General features: G+C 34.5%; 1 protein-coding gene across 1 annotated transcript in view; it reads right to left on the reverse strand.

Moving 5' to 3' along the window:
* Positions 1-1,651: 1,651 nt before the first annotated feature.
* Positions 1,652-25,655, reverse strand: part of Osy (oskyddad) — a 77,969-nt gene continuing 53,965 nt past the window's right edge. The window contains exons 9-16 of the mRNA XM_064218767.1: positions 25,262-25,502; positions 23,305-23,482; positions 17,018-17,133; positions 15,955-16,025; positions 11,107-11,204; positions 10,013-10,180; positions 4,229-4,336; positions 1,652-3,011 (exon numbers count right to left, since the gene is read on the reverse strand). Coding sequence (XP_064074837.1) covers positions 2,818-3,011; positions 4,229-4,336; positions 10,013-10,180; positions 11,107-11,204; positions 15,955-16,025; positions 17,018-17,133; positions 23,305-23,482; positions 25,262-25,502 — 1,174 coding nt within the window. The 3' untranslated portion in view covers positions 1,652-2,817. The remainder of the gene's footprint in view (positions 3,012-4,228; positions 4,337-10,012; positions 10,181-11,106; positions 11,205-15,954; positions 16,026-17,017; positions 17,134-23,304; positions 23,483-25,261; positions 25,503-25,655) is intronic.

Here is a 25,655-nt window from a genome sequence, read left to right on the forward strand (position 1 = left end):
TTGTGGGACACCTGTATATAAATACCCTGTATATAAAGCCGAGATGGCCCAGTGGTTAGAACGCGTGCATCTTAACCGATGATTTCGGGTTCAAACCCAGGCAGGCACCACTGAGTTTTCATGTGCTTAATTTGTGTTTATAATTCATCTCGTGCTCGGCGGTGAAGGAAAACATCGTGAGGAAACCTGTATGTGTCTAATTTCAACGAAATTCTGCCACATGTGTATTCCACCAACCCGCATTGGAGCAGCGTGGTGGAATATGCTCCATACCTTCTCCTCAAACGGGAGAGGAGGCCTTAGCCCAGCAGTGGGAAATTTACAGGCTGATTATGTATTATGTTTATGTATATAAATACCCTTCTTTATCAAAGACGCGGAGGTGTATGAGATTTACCAGGGGGTGTATGAAAGTTTATGTGGAAAAGGAGTAGAGAAAGCTAGTATTTTTATAAAATAAGCATTAGAAATACATTAAAATAATAATAAAAAAAAAACATTCCACACATTACGATACGTTTAATACATACACGTTTATCTAAATGACATTTAATACAAAACTTTCATATTTACCTTTATACTGCCAATGACAACATGTCATGTCAAAGATGAAAATCTATGTTATTTTTTGTGATATTTGAATTTTTTTAGTAGTGACAATCTATCGTTCAGTTGAGCCTCATTTTTCTTTTGTATCGTTCGAAACAACGTGTCTAATATTTTATTAGCGATGTATTGCGGTTGAATTTCGACCAATGGGCGACCACTAGTATTATTAAACATGTAAATTAACTTTTCACCTTGACTGTATCGTTAAAATATTTATTATGTTACATAATAATAACATTTCATTATATCTTTGCTTTTATTCGAGTACATTAAATTACGTTTAGAACTTTATTATGTGACTCGAAATATCTTCTGAAAACTTTTTTTATTATTGATGATGTCGTCCTGACCGATTTCGGTCAAGGCGTTAGACCAGCCAACTACGCAAGACATATTAGTGCATCATAATCCGATGGGACAGCGCGACCGGAAGGAGTCCAGGCGCAGGAAGGATCAATTCAAACATCCAGACTCCGGGCTGTTACTAAGAATTTCGATGGAAAAACCACATAACTTTTTATCGGCCCGACCTAGGACCTCGGCTCCACTAGACCTACGAGGCAATCAAATTTATAAAATAAATTTTATAATTATTACATCCATATAGTAAAATGGTTCTATGGTAAGCGGTGTCTGCAATGAGTGGTAAGTGACGTTACCATCACGTAGTTCTCAAATAAAATATCTATTCAACTCTATACAACTTAATTAAATGTCTTGTATGAAAGTAAACGAATACTACCCACACTTTAACATTACTACCTACATTTTAAGCTGTTTGCTAAAATTATAATAAATAATATTCAGTCATTAAGCTAACAGTCTAAGAAGATGAGACTCGTTTGTATGTATACTAATATTATAAATGAGAAAGTAACTCTGTCTGTCTGTTGCTCGGCAAACCAATGAACCGAATTTGATGAAATTTGTTATGAACGAAGCTTAAACTCCAAGAAAAGACAGGATTTCTATCTCTAGTGATGACTAGTATAAATATTATTTTCAATTTATTACTGAAATCGTTAATAAAAACAACCACGACTTCATTGAAAGTTATTTATTCGTCCTTAAGAAATACATTATACATTAACACGTGATTACCACGCGTCTACGCTTGAGCAATACCACTGTCTAATCACTAAAATTACTTCCCAATTCATAAAAACTAAAGCATATTTACACAAGCATTATTAAATCAACACAAAAATCCATTAATTACAATAAAACACACACAAAAATCTAATTTATATGTTAAAGTAAACATAATATAATTCGAAAGAAATGCTTTTTGAGTTAAAGTCAATGATAAGTTAGACAATGTAGAAATAATGCTACGACCACACTAGCGAATATATAAAAGCAAAACTACTGAACCAAATAATAAAATCAGTTTAATGCTTAAGAGACTCTTTTGATTAATCAACTCTTCGATTCATTAAAGATTTTTTAAAACTGAATACAAATACATTTTCACTAATTAAGTTAAGAACAGTTCGTTAAGAAGCAAGAATGAAGGTGGGAGAAGTGAATTCAATTAAATAATGTCACGTTTATTAGATATTTCCTTATTATTACATCACAATGTCATGTCATATGTAAATCACAATTATTTAACCCCAAAACATACCTACTATGACTAATACCTATCACATTTATGTACCTTACCCAGCAATTAATATTTATAATAATAGTGCCTAGACTTTGATATGTAGCAAGTTATAATTAACTACAATTCAATTTTCATGTCAAATATTATTATAAAATGTCATGACATGATATTATGACATTTTAAATTCTTATATAATTATTAAATATAATATATATTATTTTATTATGCTAAATGTGAACTTTATTACTGCTATTAAATATTTAAGTTTTAATACATATTTTATAGGGACGTTAAAGTTCTATGTAGATGGCGTTACGGTCGCTCGACCAATCAGATTCAGACTTATTTGATTAAGTTTCATTGAAGCAATCAAGATATTTTTAAAGTAATTATACTATATAAATAATTCTTGAAGGACTTGTCGCTATTGTTACAAATATTTCTTAGTATATTATAATACTTAAGAAACATATTATATGGATACGTCTTTATAATATATTCGTGATTTATGATAAGTTAAGGTCTTGCATTAAAGATATTTGTACATTTAAAACAAAAATATGTAATAGTTAAAATAGTCCAATATTATATAAAAAAAATCAGCCTTTCTTAAACTTGATGAGGAGAATACTGACGCTGAGGTATACGATAATCCAGACGGTTGTGGAAATAAATCCGGAATACACCGTCGGTACAGTGATGGACCAACCCCTTTGGAGCATGGACCGGAGCGATTCAGTGGACTTTGTGAGTGGAAGAACGAAACTTATCCACTGAAGTATCATGTGCATACCTAGAAATAAACAAAATAAATCGATTACAAACTATTTTACACTTTAAATTAAAAAGTGACCAAATGTAGTCAATATGAATAATAATGAGCATTTATTTCGACCAACACTGATAATTATTTACTTATGACATTTAGCACACAACTACTAACTGTTAAATAATAACAGAGTCGAATTTCACGAACACTGCATTTAACGGAACAATTAACTAATAATTAATTAACTAATAATTTAAATCCATAACTAAGTAAAATTAAAATCAATTATAACAATATTTTATGACGATAATGGCAAATAAAGTTATCTACAATATTTGTAAAGTATATATTAGTATACTTAAGTTATGTGACCTGAACAGGAACAGTTTCACTAAAGAAAAAATATTAAATGGTCAGAGTAATACACCCTGTACTATGAACTATTTGTCTGCCTAATAAAATCACAGCAACACTTTTTGGTGACAATCAAACATCGACGCGGATGAAGCCTTGGTTATGAACTGCTAGAGTCGAAATTAAAGTAAAGTAAAAATGCTGTTTCATCTCAATTATTTCCTTCTAGCTAGGCCACGATATAATAGAAATATTCTTTATTCGAGTAGCCTCTGACAATCATAGTTCAGATTTTATAAATCTGCAATTTAAAAATAAATAATTATTTATTCCACTAAAAGAATCAGCAAGGCACACAGTAGTTGACCTCACCTCCTAGCAGTTGTCACGTGATCTTTATCATTATGTAAGTTAAGATAATTGACACGGTGTGAGTACTTTGTGTAAGACCGACTGGGTAGGTTAATCCCAATAATCACATATTCTATCAAACAGGCCTGAAGGATGATCCAATGTAATTAAGGGCTCAAGAGATAACATCTTAGTAAGGTTGGTAGCGTATTACTGTTGCCTGCCATAAAAGGCATAGCAACCTACTCACCTACCACTTATTTTATACGCATGCGACCACATGTTACCGTTCTAGACGGTACACGCACAATAATCAAGCTATGCATATCTGATCGTTACTAAAAGGTCACTTTTTTCGCCATGTCATTGTACAGACGCTTTTAAATTCCCTACATATACGAACGTCCAATAAGCTGTTAATTTTACATGCATCGAGTTTTCTTCGAACTCATCTTATACAGTACTATTTCTTATATTACCAATGTCTGTAGATATGTCTGCCTATCTAAATTAAATTAAAAACTTATTGTGCATACCTTCAACGGGCCAGATAATTCCACACAGCAACATCATGGGCAGGAAGGATCCGAGTGCTAAGTACGTAGCTGTTCTTTCCGTATCACATATACATGACACTACGAACCCTGGAAAAGAAACTCAATCAGTTTAACATTCAGGCTAATGGCTGTTTCATTTCTGTAATGGTGCGCGGTCATAAAGCCATTAAAGGTTCTCTTGAAGTTTTGGAGGTACGAGGTACTCCACGACGTTGATAAAATTAGTTGGTGAATCCGTCAATAGCACAATCTCATCAAATATTTGAAGGTGTCCCAATACATTTTCCTTTAAAGATATGAAATAAATTATAAACACCAAGTAAGCATTGTAATCCAGTTAGTCCATTCCCCCCCCCCCCTGCTAATAACATACTTTAAATATGATGGGCAGGACACATCGCTAGAACCACTGACAAAAGATGAAGCAAAAGGATCATGAACTGGTACCCTAGGGATAGAAAACGAACACGCGGAAGACAGATAACACGTTGGGAGGATGATATCATCAAAATATGCAAGGATAACATGGCAGCGGAGAGCGAGCGACAGACAAAAATGGAAAGACATGGAGGAGGCCTTTGCCCAGCATTGGGCGTCTAAACTAACCTGATTTTTTTCATAATAACAATAATAAAAAACATTGTATTGACTCTTGACTAATCTATTTAATTTTATTTTATTAGTATTATATAATTCGACGAAGAAAGGAATACAATATGTAAATTGCAAATTGGGATTCGAAATAAAGGCAATTTTATTTTATTTATTTCGAAACACATTCACTTAAATAAATAATACACAATACTAAAATCTTCTCCAAAACGCATCGGACATAATCTCTCATTAATTATTATTGATATAAATAATTCATTTGAAGTTACACAGAAATACGTTCATTTTCGATCTAAGATCAGACTAGACGGATTAATTAGGGACTTCAGTACTAAATCTAAGATGTTCAATAAATATTCGGTTCGTTAGCGTAACGTGATTCGCATAGCACAAATTGCTTTATTTTATGAAGCATACTATATTATTATTGGAACGAAGTTCCTTATCGCGCGTTGTGAAAGGGGGCTAGACGAAAAAAAAACTCACGAAAACTTGTAAAGACACTTTGCAATTGTAAGCTGTGCGGCGTGCGCATGTTTCTCTGTCTCTCTCTCTCTCTCTGTCTGTCTCTCTCTCTCTTATAGAAAGCGAGCCAGATATTGTCATTTCTATTTCGCATTGAACAGTGTGGTGTCGCGACGATTATTTTTGTTGAGTGTACACAGGTTTATTGTACATAATAAATAATAATCGTATTAAATAAAATTTTATTACAATTCCTTCACTAATTAAACGAAAGGAACTTCGTTCCATCCGGGTGGCCCTTGTCACCTCTCAACTTTTTTTTTATTATTCATGTTTCTATTAGCTCCAGTCAGTTCATTGTAATCGATACTTATATTACAAATGTGAAAGTATGTCTGTCTGTTCCTCGCGCTTAAACCGCTGAATTGATAACGGTGAAATTTGGTATTTTAATTCGAGGGAGTAAAATGGGGCGTAACAGTTCGTATGCTATTGGCAAAGTTTTATAAATTTTATGTCGGTAAAGCCGCAGGTTCAGCTAGTTTTAATAAGATTTCAATTTCAATTAATTAGATTCAATTTTGAAGGTGATTTTTGATATTTATCGAATTGTTAAAGTTATCGTTATTAGCTAATCTGTGTGTTTTACTTTATTTTGAAAATCAAAGTCAGTTTTTTCTTATTTGCTATTGAATATCAAATAAATTTACTATTCAATATTAACTTGTACTGGTTATTCATTCCCTTTGACTAATAAAATAACGGCTTTGTTTTTACTAGTTCCGAGTATTTCCTCACAGTTTTCCGTTTAATTAGTAATCACAGACTTATTATTTCAACGAATTTAGACGTTACAATATAAGAAATCCCCTTTTTGACAACAGTAGACATGCATATCTCTGTTAGTCGTTTTCTTTTAAATTTATGTATATGATTATTGCTGAATATTGTGTATATATCTATTTGGATTCTTTTTTAAAATGACACACTGACATACCACGTGACATACAGCCTAAATCAGTGGATCTAAAGGTATGAAATTTTGCAACTCCTTATAGAACATAGGTGAGAGCACATTTCGGATTTTTGAAAATCTTGTTTTTGGATGAAAGTTTGTAGATAAGTTCGTCATTTGTGATTTTTAGAAGATATATTGAAGATTCATATATACTAGAACCTATTTATAACCGTACATTGTAATCTTAACATATTAAATCTTATAAAGATCGTAATATGCGGATTAATAATAGAGAAATCTTAAAAGCAACATTATTATATTTACGAGTTATCAGTTTTACCGATTAGAGCTCCAACGCCGGGGGAGCTTAAATTATGGAACGATAAACTTGAATGTTCAAAAAGGAGCGACTTGAATAAATTTTAATTAATTAAGCTAGTGGAAATTATGTGAAAATAATAGAATAGTATTTAAAACGGGATATTTACCATGTTTTTTATTTTTATTTGGTGGAGCTCGATATTTCGACATTATCTACGAATGTCTTGTTCAGTCTCGTGAACGTATGATGAGGTAAATATCCCGTTTTAAATACTGTTAGTAATAAAAATAACCATGTTAATTTAAAATCTTAATAAGAGAATACTTTGTAGGTTCCCGTTGTTTTATTTTCGGTTATTATCTCGTTGTTTGGGTAACAACCCTGAATACGTGGATCAACCTAAGGAAGGTGTAGACATTTTGGGCCATTTTGGGATGCTTATAATAAGTCCGGCTGCAACTTATTTGTAGATAACGAATCAAGTATTTTGTAAGTAATTTTTCTTTTGTAGGTATATTAAGATTTCTTATATAAGTTAAGGATAATTTATGTTAAATGGGTCATCATGGAAAGTCCATAAATATGATTGTTCTTTCTTTGAAAATACTCGTACCTAATCGGGAGTAAATTTGTTTTTAAAAACACAAAATGTCATAAATAATCACGTCCTTAACGGAACGGTTCTGATTGAACCCTAAGCGTGTTTGTTCCACATGGCTACTTCACAAATATAACAATTGTTAACAAATTCGAACAAAATATCAGAAGTAATGAGGTACTTATGTAAAAACTCTTAATCCTAATTATTTCGAGTCTTTGTAAATTATTTGCAAAACATTATTTTTATAATCAAATTGTGTTCATATATACAATTTGGAGATTACTCGAAAATTGAGTATGATTTAAAAACAAACATGTTTTTTATTTTGGTTAAACTAAAATTGAAGTGACTTTAAGTGTACTGGTCCTTCGAGCCGGAATTTTTAAATGTAGTAAAGCATAAAATACTATCCATGCCTAATTTCGGTAATTTTGTCGGAGTTATTTCAAAAAATAAAAAAAAATAGCAATTGTTCAATAAAATGTTGAACGAAAAATTCGTCACATTTATCATAAAATTTAAAAATCCATATTGGTGATCTATAAAGGAGATTTATACAATTTTTAGATAACGGAGCAGGATTAAAATCACAGTTAAACCAGATCGGCTATTGTAACAAGTTTGTGAAGTTTAATCCTCGTTGTGTGTCTTGGCTGCCCAAATAGAGCCGTTTGCCAGCTGTTGTGATACATGAATATTGAAAGCTCGCTATTGCAAAGGCATTATTGATTTTGTAGTTGCAATATTGAGGGGAAAAGATTGACAAAAGTTGATTTAACACTTTTTACAGTTTATTGTCAGTTTGTAGTCAAGTATAATGAGGATCATATTATGCTCAATTTGTTAACTTTCATATCAATAAACCTACATTAAACCTTATCGGCCAATGAGGTCGTGTCCACCCTACTTATTATTTATTTATGTTTTTATCGCGTTATGTAGTTATAGTAAAGTGGAATTAAGATGACACTAAGTCATATACGTAGGCGGACTGACAGTTGGTACTATAAGAAATATTATCATCATTCCTCATAGCCCCAATGTACATACTTACTGTACATACTTGGAGATTGCCTGTGCCTGTACATATGTATACCACCATTCAAACCAGAACACAACAATACTGGTAGAATATGAGTACATAGATTCGATTTCACAGAGCCCTATCCCCTAAGGGCGTATTCTTAAAGCAATTCTCTGTATCATTGTTTTCACTAGTTACAGGAGCTGGATCATTTATCATCCAGCCAATCGGAATTGCAATTCCAGTGGAAAATGTTAGTACATTCATACCATTGCACACAGTCATGATGAACACACTAATTATTTGTGTGTGTAAATACACACATATTATATTTATACGTCAATAGCGATGATGTAAATAGTTGTAGATTCGATCCTGATACCTTTGGCTATTGTCGTATTCAATCTTAGCTCAAGCTTTAAGCTTAATTGGACGGGTAAATAGGGTAGGTTTATTAATATATATAATTCCTTAAAATGGAGCATTGCTAATTTCAAAATAATAGCAATTTCAATTTTTAAAATGTAATTTCTAATTACAGTCATTAATTTTATCGTAAAAATATCTGGTACGCCTCAAGTAGCACGGCTAGTCATACTAGAGGTTTTATTATTGCCAAATATACTTGACTGATGCGATCGTACAATGCTTCGATTCTATAAAATCAAAAATGCTGGTACGTATGGAATAGGTTGAAGCAGCATATAAAATAGCTTGAATAATGAAGTAGCATTTTTTAAAACAAGAAAGTAGTCAATCAAGCTTTTATTAAAAAACTCAAATATTTGATGACGAGCACAAATGGATCTTCTACGCGCTATGCTCTGAGGGAGAGCCGCGTTGGCCCAGTGGTTAGACCATATTAATCTTAACTGAAGTTCCACAGCCTCATTCACACACACATTCTCCGAAAACACCACTGAATTGACATGTGTTTAATTTGTGTTTATAATTCATCTCGTGATCAAAATTCATCGAAATTGTTCCACAAGTATATCCAACTCGCATTGGAGCAATGTAGTTGAATTTACCAAACCTTCTCAAAGGCCCTTAGCTCAGAAATGGGACATTTACAATTTGTTATGTTTTTTCTTGTTTTGATTTTTACAATCGTGCTCGAAAGTTAAGAAAAACGTCGTACAATTAAATTCTGTCACATTCTTCATCACGTTTTGGAGTAGCGGGGTAGAAGAAGCTCCAATTCTTTACTCTAATGAAGAGTTGTTACTTTACTTACTTTAACAAGAATTTATGAACATTGACATACACATATAACATAATAATACTATAACATATACATGTAATAAATAAGACTATAGGAACCTAACTTAAAAACATTGTTTAGCGAGAGAAAGCAATAAATAAATAAATAAATATTGGACAACATCACATACATTACTCTGATCCCAATGTAAGTAGCTAAAGCACTTGTGTTATGGAAATCAGAAGTAACGACGGTACCACAAACACCCAGACCCAAGACAACATAGAAAACTAATGGACTTTTTCTACATCGACTCGGCCGGGGATCGAACCCGGGACCTCGGAGTGGTGTACCCATGAAAACCGGTGTACACACTACTCGACCACGGAGGTCGTCGAAAAAAGAAAGCAATGATTGCTCTCTTTCGTTCATTGTAGATTTGACATTGGAAAGAACAAGACAGAACATTTTTTTAAGTATTTCCATGAACAATAATTATAGATTTTTATCATTGTCAATAACAAACTATTTGATTAGCAATTAGTCTTACGACTAAATTAAAATTAATTAAGCTTACCGAAAGTCATGCCACACAAGCCGTTGATGAGTGTCAGCACCACAACCCAGAGAACAGGTCCAGTGATCGTCAAATTGAATACCAGGAAACCGATGAGAAGGACGGTGATGGTCTGCACCACCATCACCAGCATCTGTACCAGCACATGGGAGAACAGGATCTCTGTACCTGGTGAAATGATTAATATTAATGATATTGTTGCAGACGTCGAATGTCATGTCATCTGTTTCATTTTTAATGATCTTTACTAATATTATAAATGCGAAAGTAGCTCTATCTGTCCGTCTGTCGATCTGTCTATTGCTCTTTCATGGTTACACTGTAGAACCGAATTTGATGAAATTTAGTATGAAGCAAGAGGTTACTCAAGCTCCACATCGGTTAGTCTGCCTAACACCTGACTACCAACTCCGCAAACGCGAGCTAAGCCGCGGCCGACAATCTGTATAATATATGCTATGAAGTTTATTTTAGTTCAGGACAGTCGTAAATTCACCTTTTTTTCTGATTTAATTTTTGTAACTATATTAATCTTGGTCTGCAATGTTGGTAGGGGTGTGTGGAACGTTCTGGGTAGATATATACTTCGTAATGCCGTTTTGTGTGATGAGTGAGCCAGTGTAAAAATAATAATAGTAAAACGGATATAATCCCTAAGATCCCATGGTTGGCAGTTCATTGATGATATGAGATAATTAAGGTTAATATTTATTACAATTCCAATGTATATTTTATTACCAAAAACTGTTAGAATAAATAAATATATTTTGGTACAAACACGTGGACTGGATGTCGAAATTCGATCACCTGTAAGAGTGCCAATTTGTGTAGTTAACAATTCACTTTGTATTCTGCAGCGAGAGCACCTCGTGAAGAAAGTTTCGATACACGTGTCATTGTGAATTGGAATGGTCAAGCAAAACTCCATCACAGAAGTCACATTTAATAAAATTAGGTCGCTCACGGGCACAATAAAGCCCAAATGTTGTTTTTACATTTTATCTTAAACTCGATTAATTATCGGTATTGAAATCGTTATAAATCACGCGTCCAAACGTCAGCGACTTGGGTTTATTAGTGAGTTATTTTTTAACCTGTAATTCCAGAAACAAGAGAACGTTCTAGAATGCCTTCGTTACGTTCCGCTAACATAGCACCCGAAGTCAGGGCGACGGCCAAGAAAAAGATGATTCTGAAATAATAAAAAAAACATTTATTAATCTATCGATTCAATACTAAATCTCAAATGTAAAAAACAGTTTATGAGAGTAAACATTATGACTGTAAAAATAGATTTTCTGTATACCAATCATTTTATATGATAAATATGAAGTAAATTTTTGGTACAGCCTGGTACCACTAGATGGCGCTAATTAAAAAAAAATGTCTTTCTAAATCGCACGGGCAAGATCTTCGATACTGGGTATGTATTTAAATCCAGAAAGATATTATTTAAAGATAATTATATGTGTGCGGGAGAAGCAGTTGGAGGTTAATTGATATAGTTAGTTATTTTTATAATTTTTAAGTCATATACCATGATTATAATTAATAACTAACACTTACAGTTTTAAAGTATTGGTACCGTATTTTTATATTGTTTCGATATGAAGAAGCGAATCCTTCAGGGTTTTCACACTTAAAAGAGTAGTCTCAACCTTAAAAGTATTTTATGTAAATTTATGGACGGAATAAATTATATATATATCCAATTAACTAAACTAATTAAAATGATTGATAGAGTCCAAGTTTTCCCTTATGTAAACTAAAGTTATTCTAAGAGTGTATATGATAAATGTCAATGGCCTTAAATAAATTAGGATCGAAGCCGACTTTCCCCTGGGTGTCCCAAGGCAAATCGTATACTGACAAGTTGTTTAGAACTAAATGCAAAGACAAATAAAAATTATTTCGTATTAAAATGTGTCTGTAGTAACTAAATTTGAGTCAATTAAAAGTAAAATATAATTAAAGAAAAATATAGAGGTTAACTTCTATTAAGGGCTAATCTAAGGGCAAATAACTTTGAAATCGATTTGACGCGACACCATTGGTCTTGGAGTTCTTGATTAATCTATGATAGCCCATTATGGATTTTTTAAAACGTGGCGTTTTGAATGACGTTTAATTTGATGCTGGAACTTTAGAAGTAAAATTAAAACGGATATAGGTAGTCCAATGGAAAATTATTATAATATTTATAAATATGTATTAAAAATTAACTATATATAGTGCAAAATATAGCTGAGTTATTAGCAAATCGCATTGGAATATGTATGTATATGTAAGACTATATTTAAGACTTATTTCCTTCTTCTTCGATTGAAATAGGATTTATCAACATCCATTTTTATTTTTAAATAAATAAATAAATATAAATATTGGACAACATCACATACATTACTCTGATCCCAATAAAAGTAGCTAAAGCACTTGTGTTATGGGAAATCTGAAGTAAACACGGTACCACATACACCCAGACCCAAGACAACATAGAAAACTAATGAACTTTTTCTACATCGACGCGGCCGGGAATCGAACCCGGGACCTCGGAGTGGCGTACCCATAAAAACCGGTGTACACAGTACTCGACCACGGAGGTCGTCATCACATGAGATTAGAAGACTGTTTAGATAATAAATTACAATGTAGGAATCCTTTATTAGACAAGAGAACTGTTTTCATATTATATGCTTAACCTAATTAGATTTATTAATTGTACAATTATATATATTTTTATTATATTAATACCCGATGCAACTGGGCCACCTTTGGTACTAGTCCAGTCCTTACGGCGTGAAAAACGAGTGAGAAATGCAAATGAACCGAGAAAGTCCAATTTTAGATCTCTTGTGGGCGTGGGCTAGAAAAGCTTAACATTAATTTGTCGATCAAAAAATCTCGAAAAAGAGTTAAATTCCGATTTTTCATAAAAATCGGAAAAATAGAAAAAATAGAATCGAAAAATAGTCGGTTCTCCGTTGAGATGCGTAAATTTTTGTAGAATACTTTTTATTTAGCTTTTTTTTACGATCTACAATTACGGTCCTTTGCATTTTCCACGTGTATACACGTAATAATTTGGGGAATAAATCTCGTGACAGATTTAGCCGCTCATTTGCATTTCTATATATATGTAATGGCTGGACTATAAGTGGTGATGACTGCCTATAGTCATTGGCACCTTAAGAAATATCAACCACTCCTTACAACACCAATGCTCCACAAACCTTTGGTATTAATATTTTATATCAGACCGGAACACAACTATACTTAATATTGGTGTTCGGTGCACAAAATGTGATGAGTTCGTGGTACCCAGACGTGTTAGCATAAAGGTCTACCACCAAATAGAAAAAATATAAATGAATTTAATCATATATAATCTACTAGTTACGCCAGATTAATTTGTTTTTATAATTAATCGCGCTCGGCAAAGGAAAACGGCGTAACGAATGCACCTCGGTTGAGAATCTTTCATACGTGTGATTACAAAACCCGTATTGGTTTACATAAACATAACATAACATAACATAATCAGCCTGTAAATTTCCCACTGCTGGGCTAAGGCCTCCTCTCCCGTTGAGGAGAAGGTATGGAGCATATTCCACCACGCTGCTCCAATGCGGGTTGGTGGAATACACATGTGGCAGAATTTCGTTGAAATTAGACACATGCAGGTTTCCTCACGATGTTTTCCTTCACCGCCGAGCACGAGATGAATTATAAACAAATTAAGCACATGTAAATTCAGTGGTGCCTGCCTGGGTTTGAACCCGAAATCATCGGTTAAGATGCACGCGTTCTAACCACTGGGCCATCTTGGCTTTAGCGTAGTGAAATAAGCTCAAATCTCTGCAAAACCGGAGAGAAGGACAATCAAGAGATATTAAAGTATCATGAAAAAAGTATATGCAAACACGGGTTCTCTCTACGCTACTAGTAATCCGGTTTCGCTCGAATAGAATAAGGTTCTATACTTTATTCCAACCATAACAGGAAAAAAATACAAATGAACAATATTCGACGCGATGGATGAGAGGTTGATTAATCCATGATATTCACTATGGATTTGCGAAAAAATGGCGTTTTGAACGTCGACGAAACTGTTATCAGAAGAACAATTAAAGTGGAAATAAGTAGTTAAGTGTAGTTTTGTATTATAAATAAAGATATATTGATCATAAACTCTTAGTAGTGCACAATACAGCTGACAATACAATAGTATAAGAATCACATGATAAACACATATCTAAGATTTGTTTAAATTTTTTCCTACTTCCATTAGAATAGGTGATACATAAAAAGTTCAATAATACATAACTCCATTCGGCAACGTTTTTCCGACATTTTCCACAATCGTTATCATATTTCAGCCTGTTTACACAAAATATTAATGAATTTTACACCACAACCTTTCTCATGAATCATTACGTCCTTTGGTAAAAACCGTATAAAAAAATCATTCGGTATTTTTAAGTTAATACCGCGTACAGAGACGCGAGGACTTTATTTTATAATATATAACAATTTTGAATAAATTATAAATTCTACTTTAAATCAAGGTATCAGTTTCAAACAAATTTCTCTAGAACCCGATAACATTCTAGAAGCATCGATGAACATTATTTTATTTATCTGATGAGAACTTTATTCGACAAACTTTCGATAAATATTCATAGAAATTGTAATTTCGAATTTATCGGAGCAATAGTTTCGTAAATATTCAGTTCAAAGTTTTCAGTTGAATAATATAATTTATACAACTACAATAAGTCTATAGATTTTTCATTAGTGAAAAAGATACGAAGATATTTTAAAGTATATCATAAAAAACACAACATATATAATTATATATTGTGTTTGTTTGTTCAAATTGCTTTATTATTCTGTTAATCTTTATATGTAACCATAGTTCATTGTCGGTTGGTCTTTTTTATAACAGCATTCATACTTGGAGATATGTCTTTTAGCAAGCCCATCTGCTTACGGTATGTGGTGCCGCCAAACTGTAATATTTAGTATGTTGTGTTCCGGTTTGAAGGATGAGTAAGATAGTTTAGTACTGTACTAGTTCCCAAAGTTAGTGGTGCATTGTCAACGTGAAAGTCAGATAATATTTCTTAAGATGCTAACGTCTACAGGCGATGGTTACCATCAGATAGCCTAAACTGGTTAAGTAATAATGAAAAATAATCAGTCATCTTCTCAATTTTCCCGTTGCCTTGTATTATATGATCTGCATTAAAATCTAAAATTCTTTTGTAATATGAAACTTCTCATGCATTATATACAGAAATGAAGTTAGTACAATGTTAGGGTACTTTCTGAGAGTTACACGTGGCAGAAATACCACGGAAAGTTTTCCCACAACTTGTGCCGCTTTCGTTTTCAAAAGACAATGCATGAAAAATGATTAAAAAAATAATGTATTCAAATGATTTCGTAATTTAAAAAAATATCTATCACGCAGATATTCAGCATTTATTCTCCGAAGGCGGTCCATTTGATGTGCAACGTTGTCTGATCATATTAAAATTCAAACGATAAACAACATTAAACCCACGAGTTGCACCGCTGAACCGTCCGTTAAACATTGCGCTAATTCTACTAACAAAACGTAGCCTTTCGAAATCGAAGCGAAACGTAATCCTTGTAGCATAGTCTTGTCCTTTTATACTAACACAACAATGCAGTTGCGGTTCGGTCGAAGTTGAATCGAAATACAATCGGGATCGTGTAGTGACCGTTAGTTACGAAGATGAGGTTTATTTTTGTGAGCAATCGAAGTTGAATCGGAATATATTTGGGAATGTATTCTAACCGTTATAAATTAATAGAATCGCCCATCTGTTGAAGCTATTTGAAATAAACCTTGATACATATCCCCTTACAGAGCAGAAAATTAATTAAAAATAAATTGAAAATTAATATTGACTTACGTTAGGATAACGCCGGGACCAGCGAAGTCTGTAAAATTAGGGATCTCGAGGCCGAAAATTGGTTTGTGGAACTGTAACAAAAAAAAGATTACGTAAAAATTTTATTTCGAAATATTATTTAAATTGATATAACTAGCTGTGCCCGCGACTCCGTGCACGTCTGAATTTAACAATAAAGTTATTGTTACTACTTATTACATCAGCTTTCTGCCAGTGAAAGTCTTGTCATAATCGGTGCAGCCGTTCCAGAGATCAGCCGGAACAAACAAACATCAGACAACAATTGTAAAAAATGTTATTTTGGTATATGTACCGTTTATACATATGCATTTAGTAAAGAGCGGTTATTTTAATATTACAAACAGACACCCCAATTTTATTATATACAATGAGAGTAGAGCGTCTTTAAAATTTGGGTATCTGGTCATATCTACTGACTGACTAATGTGATGACGTCATAATACAATTGATTGTTTGTAATCCAACGGTCTTTGTTCTATGGCTTTGTCGATATAGCAGTTGTTAATAGGGTCCTAGGTTCAAGTCTCAAGTCGGGTTCATAAAAGTTATCACCATAAATATAATGGATGTGTCTTCTATTAAAATTCAAATAATATGCTCAGACACTTTCTTGACTGAGTAAAAAAAAATCAACAATAGTATTTGTCTTACTTATTTTACACTGAAACGCAAATGAATGTACGTTTGTTAGTCAATCACGCCAGACTGGCTGAACCAATCTAAACGAAATTTATCTAAGAGATAGATTATAGTCTAGAATAAATAGAAAAACCCGCGAGACCTGACAGAAGTGGTCTTTCTCGATAAGAAAATGAAGTGAGCGCCAGAAGCTTATCGTAATAAATATAAACAGAGAGGGTTTAGCTAAAAATAACTAATATTACCTCTAGACTGTATAAATATAACAAATTAATCAGTATTACTCTCAATACCGTGGAACATAAATAAATACGACTTCAAATTTTATCACTTTTTAAGACAAGATTACCGAGTTCGCTTTATATTCGTTCATAAAACATTAGAGAATTCGGTTCATACTTACACGAACAGGTATGGACATCATCCTCTTCGGTAGACCACAACTTGTTGTCAGATCCTCAGCGGTCTCCATAAACGCCAGCTGGATGTCGCGGTTCAACATCCACTCCACTTGTTTGTCTGTTGGATTTCATTATACTTTAATAATGAGAATCACATACCGGCGCGCCTTCGGACTGAGACTCGCATGGTGTGACGGTGAACGGCATGACGCCATCACTCTCTACTGTTATATTTTATACTATTTTACGTTAACGAATGATTTTAAATTGTTTCAATAATCATCAATTTAATGGCGCCGAGATGGCCCAGTGGTTAGAACGCGTGCATCTTAACCGATGATTTCGGGTTCAAACCCAGGCAGGCACCACTGAGTTTTCATGTGCTTAATTTGTGTTTATAATTCATCTCGTGCTCGGCGGTGAAGGAAAACATCGTGAGGAAACCTGCATGTGTGTAATTTCAACGAAATTCTGCCACATGTGTATTCCACCAACCCGCATTGGAGCAGCGTGGTGGAATATGCTCCATACCTTCTTCTCAACGGGAGAGGAGGCCTTAGCCCAGCAGTGGGAAATTTACAGGCTGATTATGTTTATGTTATGTTAATCATCAATTCAGTTTCACAGGTGCCGGTGAAGGCTAATTTTTGAAATGTGTGCAGGTGTGTGCGAAGATTTTAAGAAACTTTTTCTTGTCGATTAAAGATTTTGTCATTGGCATATCCTTACCCACTCATCAGTAATCGTACCGCTAACCATCAGTTAATCTATCTAGATTTTTTTTACAATATAATTGGTTGTATTAAGTTTATAACGTTATAAAATTATAAAATACTGGCGTAATAAGATATCCCGCTTTTCCTAAACGGAAGTGACAATATAAAATTCGTTGAAAAAGCCTCAAAGGGAGATTTAAACGAGATTACTGGAAGGCAATTTCATGGCATTAAGGATTTGACTGAGCCTTTTATGAGACACCTTGAGGTGTACCGTAATAAGTGTTGGGCTGGTGTTACTTTTATATATTCAGGAGGAGGGTATCATTAAATATTATTATACCTTTGGATTATGATGATGGTGTGAGGCCGATTTCGGTCATAACATAAACATAATCAGCCTGTAAATTTCCCACTGCTGGGCTAAGGCCTCCTCTCCTGTTGAGGAGAAGGTATGGAGCATATTCCACCACGCTGCTTCAATGCGGGTTGGTGGAATACACATGTGGCAGAATTTCGTTGAAATTACACACATGCAGGTTTCCTCACGATGTTTTCCTTCACCGCCGAGCACGAGATGAATTATAAACACAAATTAAGCACATGAAAATTCAGTGGTGCCTGCCTGGGTTTGAACCCGAAATCATCGGTTAAGATGCACGCGTTCTAACCACTGGGCCATCTCGACTGGGCGATTTCGGTCACGGAGGTTAAACTCATGGGAGACAATCCAACTACGAAGGATATATGTTTAAGTGTGTGTGCAAACACAGGTGCCCTCTTAATTCCATCACTTTCATAATCCTTCGGAGCAGTCCGTCATAACCGGAACACACTTACAACTTTTTTTTGACAGAAAAACCCAATAACTTTTTATCGACCTGACCCGGCGTTTGAATCCAGAACCTCAGGATCTGTGGCCATATATCAGGCAGCCGAATAGCCTCACGTTAGTGGTTTGGTTTGCATTGATATGTTGAAGGTAATAATAACTAGCTACTGTCACTGTACGGGTAGCATAATCTATACATAAAGAATAAATTTTGTTTTTTTTTGCGCTAGCAACATTATCAGTTAAATTATTATTAAATAAATTAAAGTTTGTTTTTAAGGCATAAAATATCTGATGATGTTCAACAGTCGTATCGGTCAGTGGGATACAGGAATTTGTTATACTTTTTTTTATTAATTTTATAATTGCAAATCGATTTTTGCAAATTTTAGCTATTGTTTCGGAACAGGCATTTTAATAGAAAAAGATAATCAATGATTCATTAATAAAGATAATTTAATTGTATTATTAGATGACAACTGCTTTAATTTACAAAAAAAAAAAAAAAAACTGCCGATACCCTATAAAAACAGGCAGCGTGATCTACTCAGGTTCACTTTTGTTTTGGGTCGTTGTGCTGAACGAACGTGTTATAGCTTTGAAATTCCGATTTGTTATTTTTTTGTCATTTATTACGATTTGCTTATTGTTTGTTTTGAAATCTTGTAATATTTAGTGCTGGTTGGGTTTATTATTTGAAATGTGATTTTGATTTCTATCTTTTGTTTTTTTATTTGTTGTGAAATATATTTTTTTTTTTAAGTAAAACCGCTTCTGATTCCTTAAATCAGAAGTGGGATTTGATGCTGCGCCCATACTTGTTATTTTTCAAATTACTTTCCTATACTGAAAATTGTTATTTTTATACGTTCGTGAAGCACAAAAACTAAAGGCAAAGTACCCTCTTATTCGTCTGGAACTGTGTTAGTGTCGTACATGTAAATAGTTTCGATAAAATTTAAATATGGGTCGATCGTTGCGAACCCCATCCCTTGAACGACGCTATCATAGTCCCAGTGCTCAGCGTTCACACCGCAGGAGGTCGACCAGAAGGAGTTCACGTAGTTCATCACGTGGATATACACCACCCCGAACTGAGAGACGGTATCGTAGTCGTAGTCGTAGTCGTAGTCGTAAGCGTAGTCATACCCGCGATCACAGCCGCAACTACGCTTATGATCGTCGTGATTATCGTGATCGTAGCTACAATTATGAACGTCGCCGAAACCGTGAGTACAGTAGTAAAGGAACCTGGCATACTATTATGTCCCGCCTTGACGCTCTGGAATCACGTGCATGTGACCCACCTGTGCCTAATCAGCCAACTTCGATGACGCCGTGTTTCGGAAATGGGACTGAACAAATAGTGGACGCTATCCAGTCTCTTAAATCCGTAAGTACCCACAATTACTATGTTTCCAATTTCGACCCAGACATTCGCGATGTCGATGCATTTACTAGGTGTTGTCTGTTGACACCTATTGTGCGGCGGGATGTGGATGGGTTGAGGCGTGTGTTCGGAAGTGTCATGTCTTTGTTTGGTGCACCGAGCTTGGTGGTATCTGACAGGGGACGTGTGTTCGAGTCCGCGAATTTCAGGTCTTGGATGCGGCTTCTGGGTGTGGGACTTCATCGTGTGGCTCCGGGGGTGCACCGCGCTGACGGGCAGGTGGAGCGTTGCATTCGTGCCGTTCTTGACATGCTCCGTATTGCAGCCGATTGCGGGGGGGCTGAGTGGGCCGAAGAACTGTGGCAGTTGCAGCTTATTTTGAATTTGACAAGGCGGAGGACTGCCCGGACGTCTGCTCTTTCTCTCCTGATTGGCCATGGAAGTGCGACTCCTGCAATTTGGACACTGGTGCGAGGGATCGCTATGAATCCGGAATCCTCTAGCCGGGAGTCGGGGCGGGAGGTGCTTGGGCAGAGGACGGCCGAACGGCTGCAGAGGGGTCGGTCACAGCGGGATGCTGTCATTGGTGAGGATCGGGGGCCTCCGCGTGTGTTTCGGAAGGAGGATCTCGTTTTCGTCATTGAATGTGCTCGGTCCCAGGGCAAGTTGGACCCTGGTATGCGGGGTCCTTATAAGGTTGTCGACGTGTTGTGTGGTGACCGATATGAACTTGAATTGCTTGCTGGATCGTGTGGGGGAGCGACATTTGCGGCGGCGCAATGTATGGTCCCTTGGAGGGGCGAATGGACCCCTGAGACATGCGCTGCATTTTTTTTGAATGTGTGCACTTACTTTTATGTATCTGTTTTTTTTTTTTGAGATACCTTGTCTTATGTACCTTAGAGGTACCTTGTGAAAGCTTTTCGCGAAAAGTCATCAGGGGAGTATCTTATACTCTTTTCCCCTGGTGTGAAATCTTTCCGTTACACGGAGAGTCATTGGGGGAGTACAACCTCTTTTTCCCCCAATGTGAAAGCTTTTCGGTAGGGATCCATACCGAAGAGTCACTGAGAGGCTTGGGTAGTTTAAACTGTGCCGTTGCCTTGTAAGTGCTCAGTGCATATTTCAATTCTTAGCTTTACTGTTTTCTTACTTGTTGGGGTTGAACTTTTGACTTATGAACAGTGCATTGTCCATAAGCCGAAATGTTCTTTAATTACAGACTATCTTATGTTTTCTGTGTTTGTAAAATTAGAAAGTTGTGTGTTTCAGACTCAACCGAAGACGACAGTTTAGATACAAATCGACAATTGGATGAGTCTGGACAATCCTCTTCCCACACTGAACAAACGAGATCTCCGCCGAGATTGGTTCCCACACCTTCAGAGGATAGGGAGCCTGACGGGGACGTCAGGATGTCAGGAGAGGCCGTATTAGATGACAACTGCTTTAATTTACAAAAAAAAAAAAAAAAACTGCCGATACCCTATAAAAACAGGCAGCGTGGTCTACTCAGGTTCACTTTTGTTTTGGGTCGTTGTGCTGAACGAACGTGTTATAGCTTTGAAATTCCGATTTGTTATTTTTTTGTCATTTATTACGATTTGCTTATTGTTTGTTTTGAAATCTTGTAATATTTAGTGCTGGTTGGGTTTATTATTTGAAATGTGAATTTGATTTCTATCTTTTGTTTTTTTATTTGTTGTGAAATATATTTTTTTTTTTAAGTAAAACCGCTTCTGATTCCTTAAAGTATAATATTTACATATTCAAATCGTAAGATGATTTAGTCAGACTACTCAGGTACTGGTCTTTGTTAAAAGCTTAAGCCTCTGTGGTTCTTAATATGTCCATAACATTTAAGGCCTCATATTGTATGGTCTTGTAAAGTTCATTTTATAAGATGACAAAAAATTAAGTACAGAAGGATTATCTTTTATTTTATTTATAACACATATATATATTTAATTCAAGCATCAAATTCAAATTATTCGTGTGAATTAAAAAAAAATACCCATGTAAACGTCCAATTAATTTTCAGCGAAATTTTCAACAAAATGCAATTTGTATGTAAATTAACTAGTACTTTTTCGGTAACTTCCGCGTAAAAGCAAATCTGTTTTTATTTATTTAATAAGTAGTCCTTTGTACGTGCTATATAAAGTTCATAGAGCCTTCAATGCTTTAGTAATGAAATTGTTTGTAGGATAGTTTTTGATTAAATTCTTTTTGGACGTCCAAAGACGGCTATCTCTTGTAAAGGAAAGTTTAAGTAAGTAATTTTTTAATACGAAGACGGAGAGAGGTTTTTTCGATTGGTAATTACTCCGGTATTTTAACCTCGTTACTTGTTATCAGTATGGTAATGTAGAGCAATTGTAACTTCATTATCGTTATAACAATACAAAATAGCTATAGACCCCCCCCCCTTTCGTACTTAGCTCCCGGCTTCACACCGGTACGATAAGGGCGTATACAACTTTTCGATTGTAAAACAAAAAATAATTGAAAAACTCTTGTTTGTTCAGACTTCAAAGTTGAAATTTTCGACTTTTCCCTACTATGAGCGTATACCTTTTGAATCACTCTGATTATTGATGAGAATCGCATTAAAAACCATTGCATAGTAAAATATCTCAGCGTAGAGACGGGAAGCGAGTTTGTTTTATAGTATATATACAAATCGCTTATCAAAATATATGTTAAGCGAGTAACAAGCAATGTTAATTATAATTTGAACGTATTCGCTAAGAATAGGGTTCGCTGTTTTCGCCATAATTAATATACAGCTCGATATATCAAGATAAACAGCCACATACACATATCAGTCATGCTATTTAATAGGAACTCACTTCGTATTTCACTATTATAATCAGTAGAGTTATTCTGTAAGATAAAAATTCTGTAGTAAGGAACTCGAAACTTACTGCCGAAGGCGAACTTTAAAAGTTAGAATGTTTTACACGACATCGACTTTAATAATTATAAAATTTATCAGATACACGTACAAAAATGGCGTATCGACGTGAGTTTAGTTGTTAACATTTCACGAGTTAAATACGAAGGGAATTTATAAAGAATCGCAATATTGGAAACCTGACTTAGTGCCGTTATTTTGTCGTGTAAGTTTCGAGTTAGTTCAACTGTCATGGATGAAATCGTAGAGAGAATTTTTCTCGAGCTGTCTTTCGTTATCCATTTGGCAAACCTATTATTAAAATAGAGTTTATCAAAAACTTTACATTTTTTATTATTTTTGAGAACAAACAATATTGACGCCTCAATTTTATTTAAAAGATACTTTTTTATTTTTTTCTGGATTAGTTTATCTAAAAGTAAGTAAGAACTTACCGGTGTCATCCATGTGGACTTCGATTTCGGATTTGGCGATGGTAGAAGGATCAGCGTGCCTTGGATCCCTCATACGTTCCTGTAAACTTGCGGAGAAGTTTGACGGGAACACGAGAACTGCTCGGGCCTTTCCCTTAGCTGATTCAGTCATTGCTATTTCTTTCGTTGGGAAGAGTACCTGTAAAGGCACATTGTTAAAATCTATACTAATATTATAAATCCAAATGTAAGTCTGTCTGTTACCTCTTCACCGCTGAACCGATTTAGATGAAATTTGGTATGCAGATAGTTTGAGTCCCAGGGACGGTAATAGGCTACATTTTTTTTAATTCACCCCTAGAAAGGGTAAAATGGGGCGATAATTGTGGACTATGCTAAGTAAATTATAAAATATTTTAATTTAAAAAAAAATTTCTTTAATTAATTTTTCAATAAATCTATAATTTATTTTCCCCGGATGTAATACTATATCGATGATACGCGGATTAAGAATGACTATACAAATTAGTGAGAAACAGTAACTACTGAGTTATCTGGTTTATTCTTAAGCATTCAAAACCTTACACTTAACGACATGACTGTACAAAGCACATAGTATCGAGGGTCAATATTTAAATTCTTATACGATTAAAATAACAATATGTAAGCGTACAGTAAATCAATGTTTAAATACAATCGTTAACGTACCGTTCGTTTATATATCAAAAGCAATTGGGAAACAGGGATCTGCAGTTAGTATAAATTAGTTATTCTGCTGCTTCGTGAATAAGTAAATCGATTTGTTGAATAAAGTTACAGAAACTTCGAGAGCGAATTATGTTGAAGCGAATTGTTAATTCATTGATGAATCTTCACAAAGACTTTTTAAATGCGAATTAGTGACTGAACAAGTCGAAGGAAATTAATAGCGAGTTGTAATTTCGCTGCGATAGGGACGTGTTTGAAAATTTTATGACTACTGAAAATACAGTAGCAGCCTGTAATTTTCCCACTGCTGGGCTAAGACCTCCTCTAGCTTTTGAGGACCACGCTGCTACAACGCGTGTCGGTGAATGATTAGACACGTGCAGGTTTCCTCATAACGAATGCCGAATTATAAAAAAAAATTAACCACATGAATTTTAGTGCTTGCCTAGGTTTGAATCATCATCATTAATCATCAGTTAAGATTCACGCGTTCTAACCACTGCGTCATTTCGGCTCTCATAGTGAAAATTCTCCCACAGTATACAAAATAGGAAATTAAAATATCTTTACAAAATATATGGAATATTATAATAGTTGAATAAAAACTTGTTAAATTAATCAGTGGAGCAATTTCACGGATAATTTCCGAATATAATATTAAATCACAAAGCAATTATAGCCACGAGGGTGAATTCACGAGTCGGATGTTGTACTAATAAAGAATAGTTAATTTAATTCCGTGGCATCTCGCTTACATTCAGCGAGTCTCCGGGGATCGCGTTATTTAACAATTAGTTTACAGTTTCCTCCGCATCTCTATGAATTGTTAATGAGCTTTGTATTCCACGATGTGTCCGTGTGCAGCGCTTTCTAATAAAAGATAGATTGTTTATCTTTTGTTTATTTAAGACATATAAACTTTTGCAATCTATTAAAATGATTAGGATTTTGTATCTGTTATTTTTCTGTTGAAGCCATTTTTAAGTAACTCCCGTGTGTGGTTAATGTTAATGGTGTTCAGTGGAATTAGAGTTCTCATATTTAATCTGTGTTATCTATGACGTTAATTCAGTTGATACGATTTTTGATACACGACAAATATTGAACATTTTGACATAAATAATTTAATTTCTAAAAAATATTAAAAAGATTGTCATATAAAAAACAATATATGCGCTCACATAATGATTTTAAACATATTAAAAGTTACGATATTTCAAATGACAATAAAAAAAAATTAATACTGGAGTAAAAGAAAACATCCACTCACCAGATTATTTTGTCTCTGAGACAAGAAGTTCAGATATCGACAGCTGAACCTCGTCAAGTTCCATTCCCAAGTATCAGGATCTTGCGGGCAGGACTTGCTGTAGTCACAGAGAACATCAGTGTCGTTAGGAGATACTTCATTGTTGACAATACCGATGGGAAGTCCGACAGGATAGTGACCAATGGCGAGGCAGAACAGAATCATTTGGGATAACGGTAGACCAATGATGAAGGTGAGTAACCTGTAATTGTTCAATTGTTTGCATTAATATCGTCAAAATGACACCAGTTTCTGTGTTAAGATGAATACTATTCTATAGAGAAGGGGTTGTTTGTTATTGCTTACAATATATTCTGGTAAGTTATAAGTAATGGCCTATATTTGATTAAGTTTT

Source organism: Vanessa tameamea, chromosome 24, assembly GCF_037043105.1.
Source record: "Vanessa tameamea isolate UH-Manoa-2023 chromosome 24, ilVanTame1 primary haplotype, whole genome shotgun sequence".
NCBI lineage: Eukaryota > Metazoa > Arthropoda > Insecta > Lepidoptera > Nymphalidae > Vanessa > Vanessa tameamea.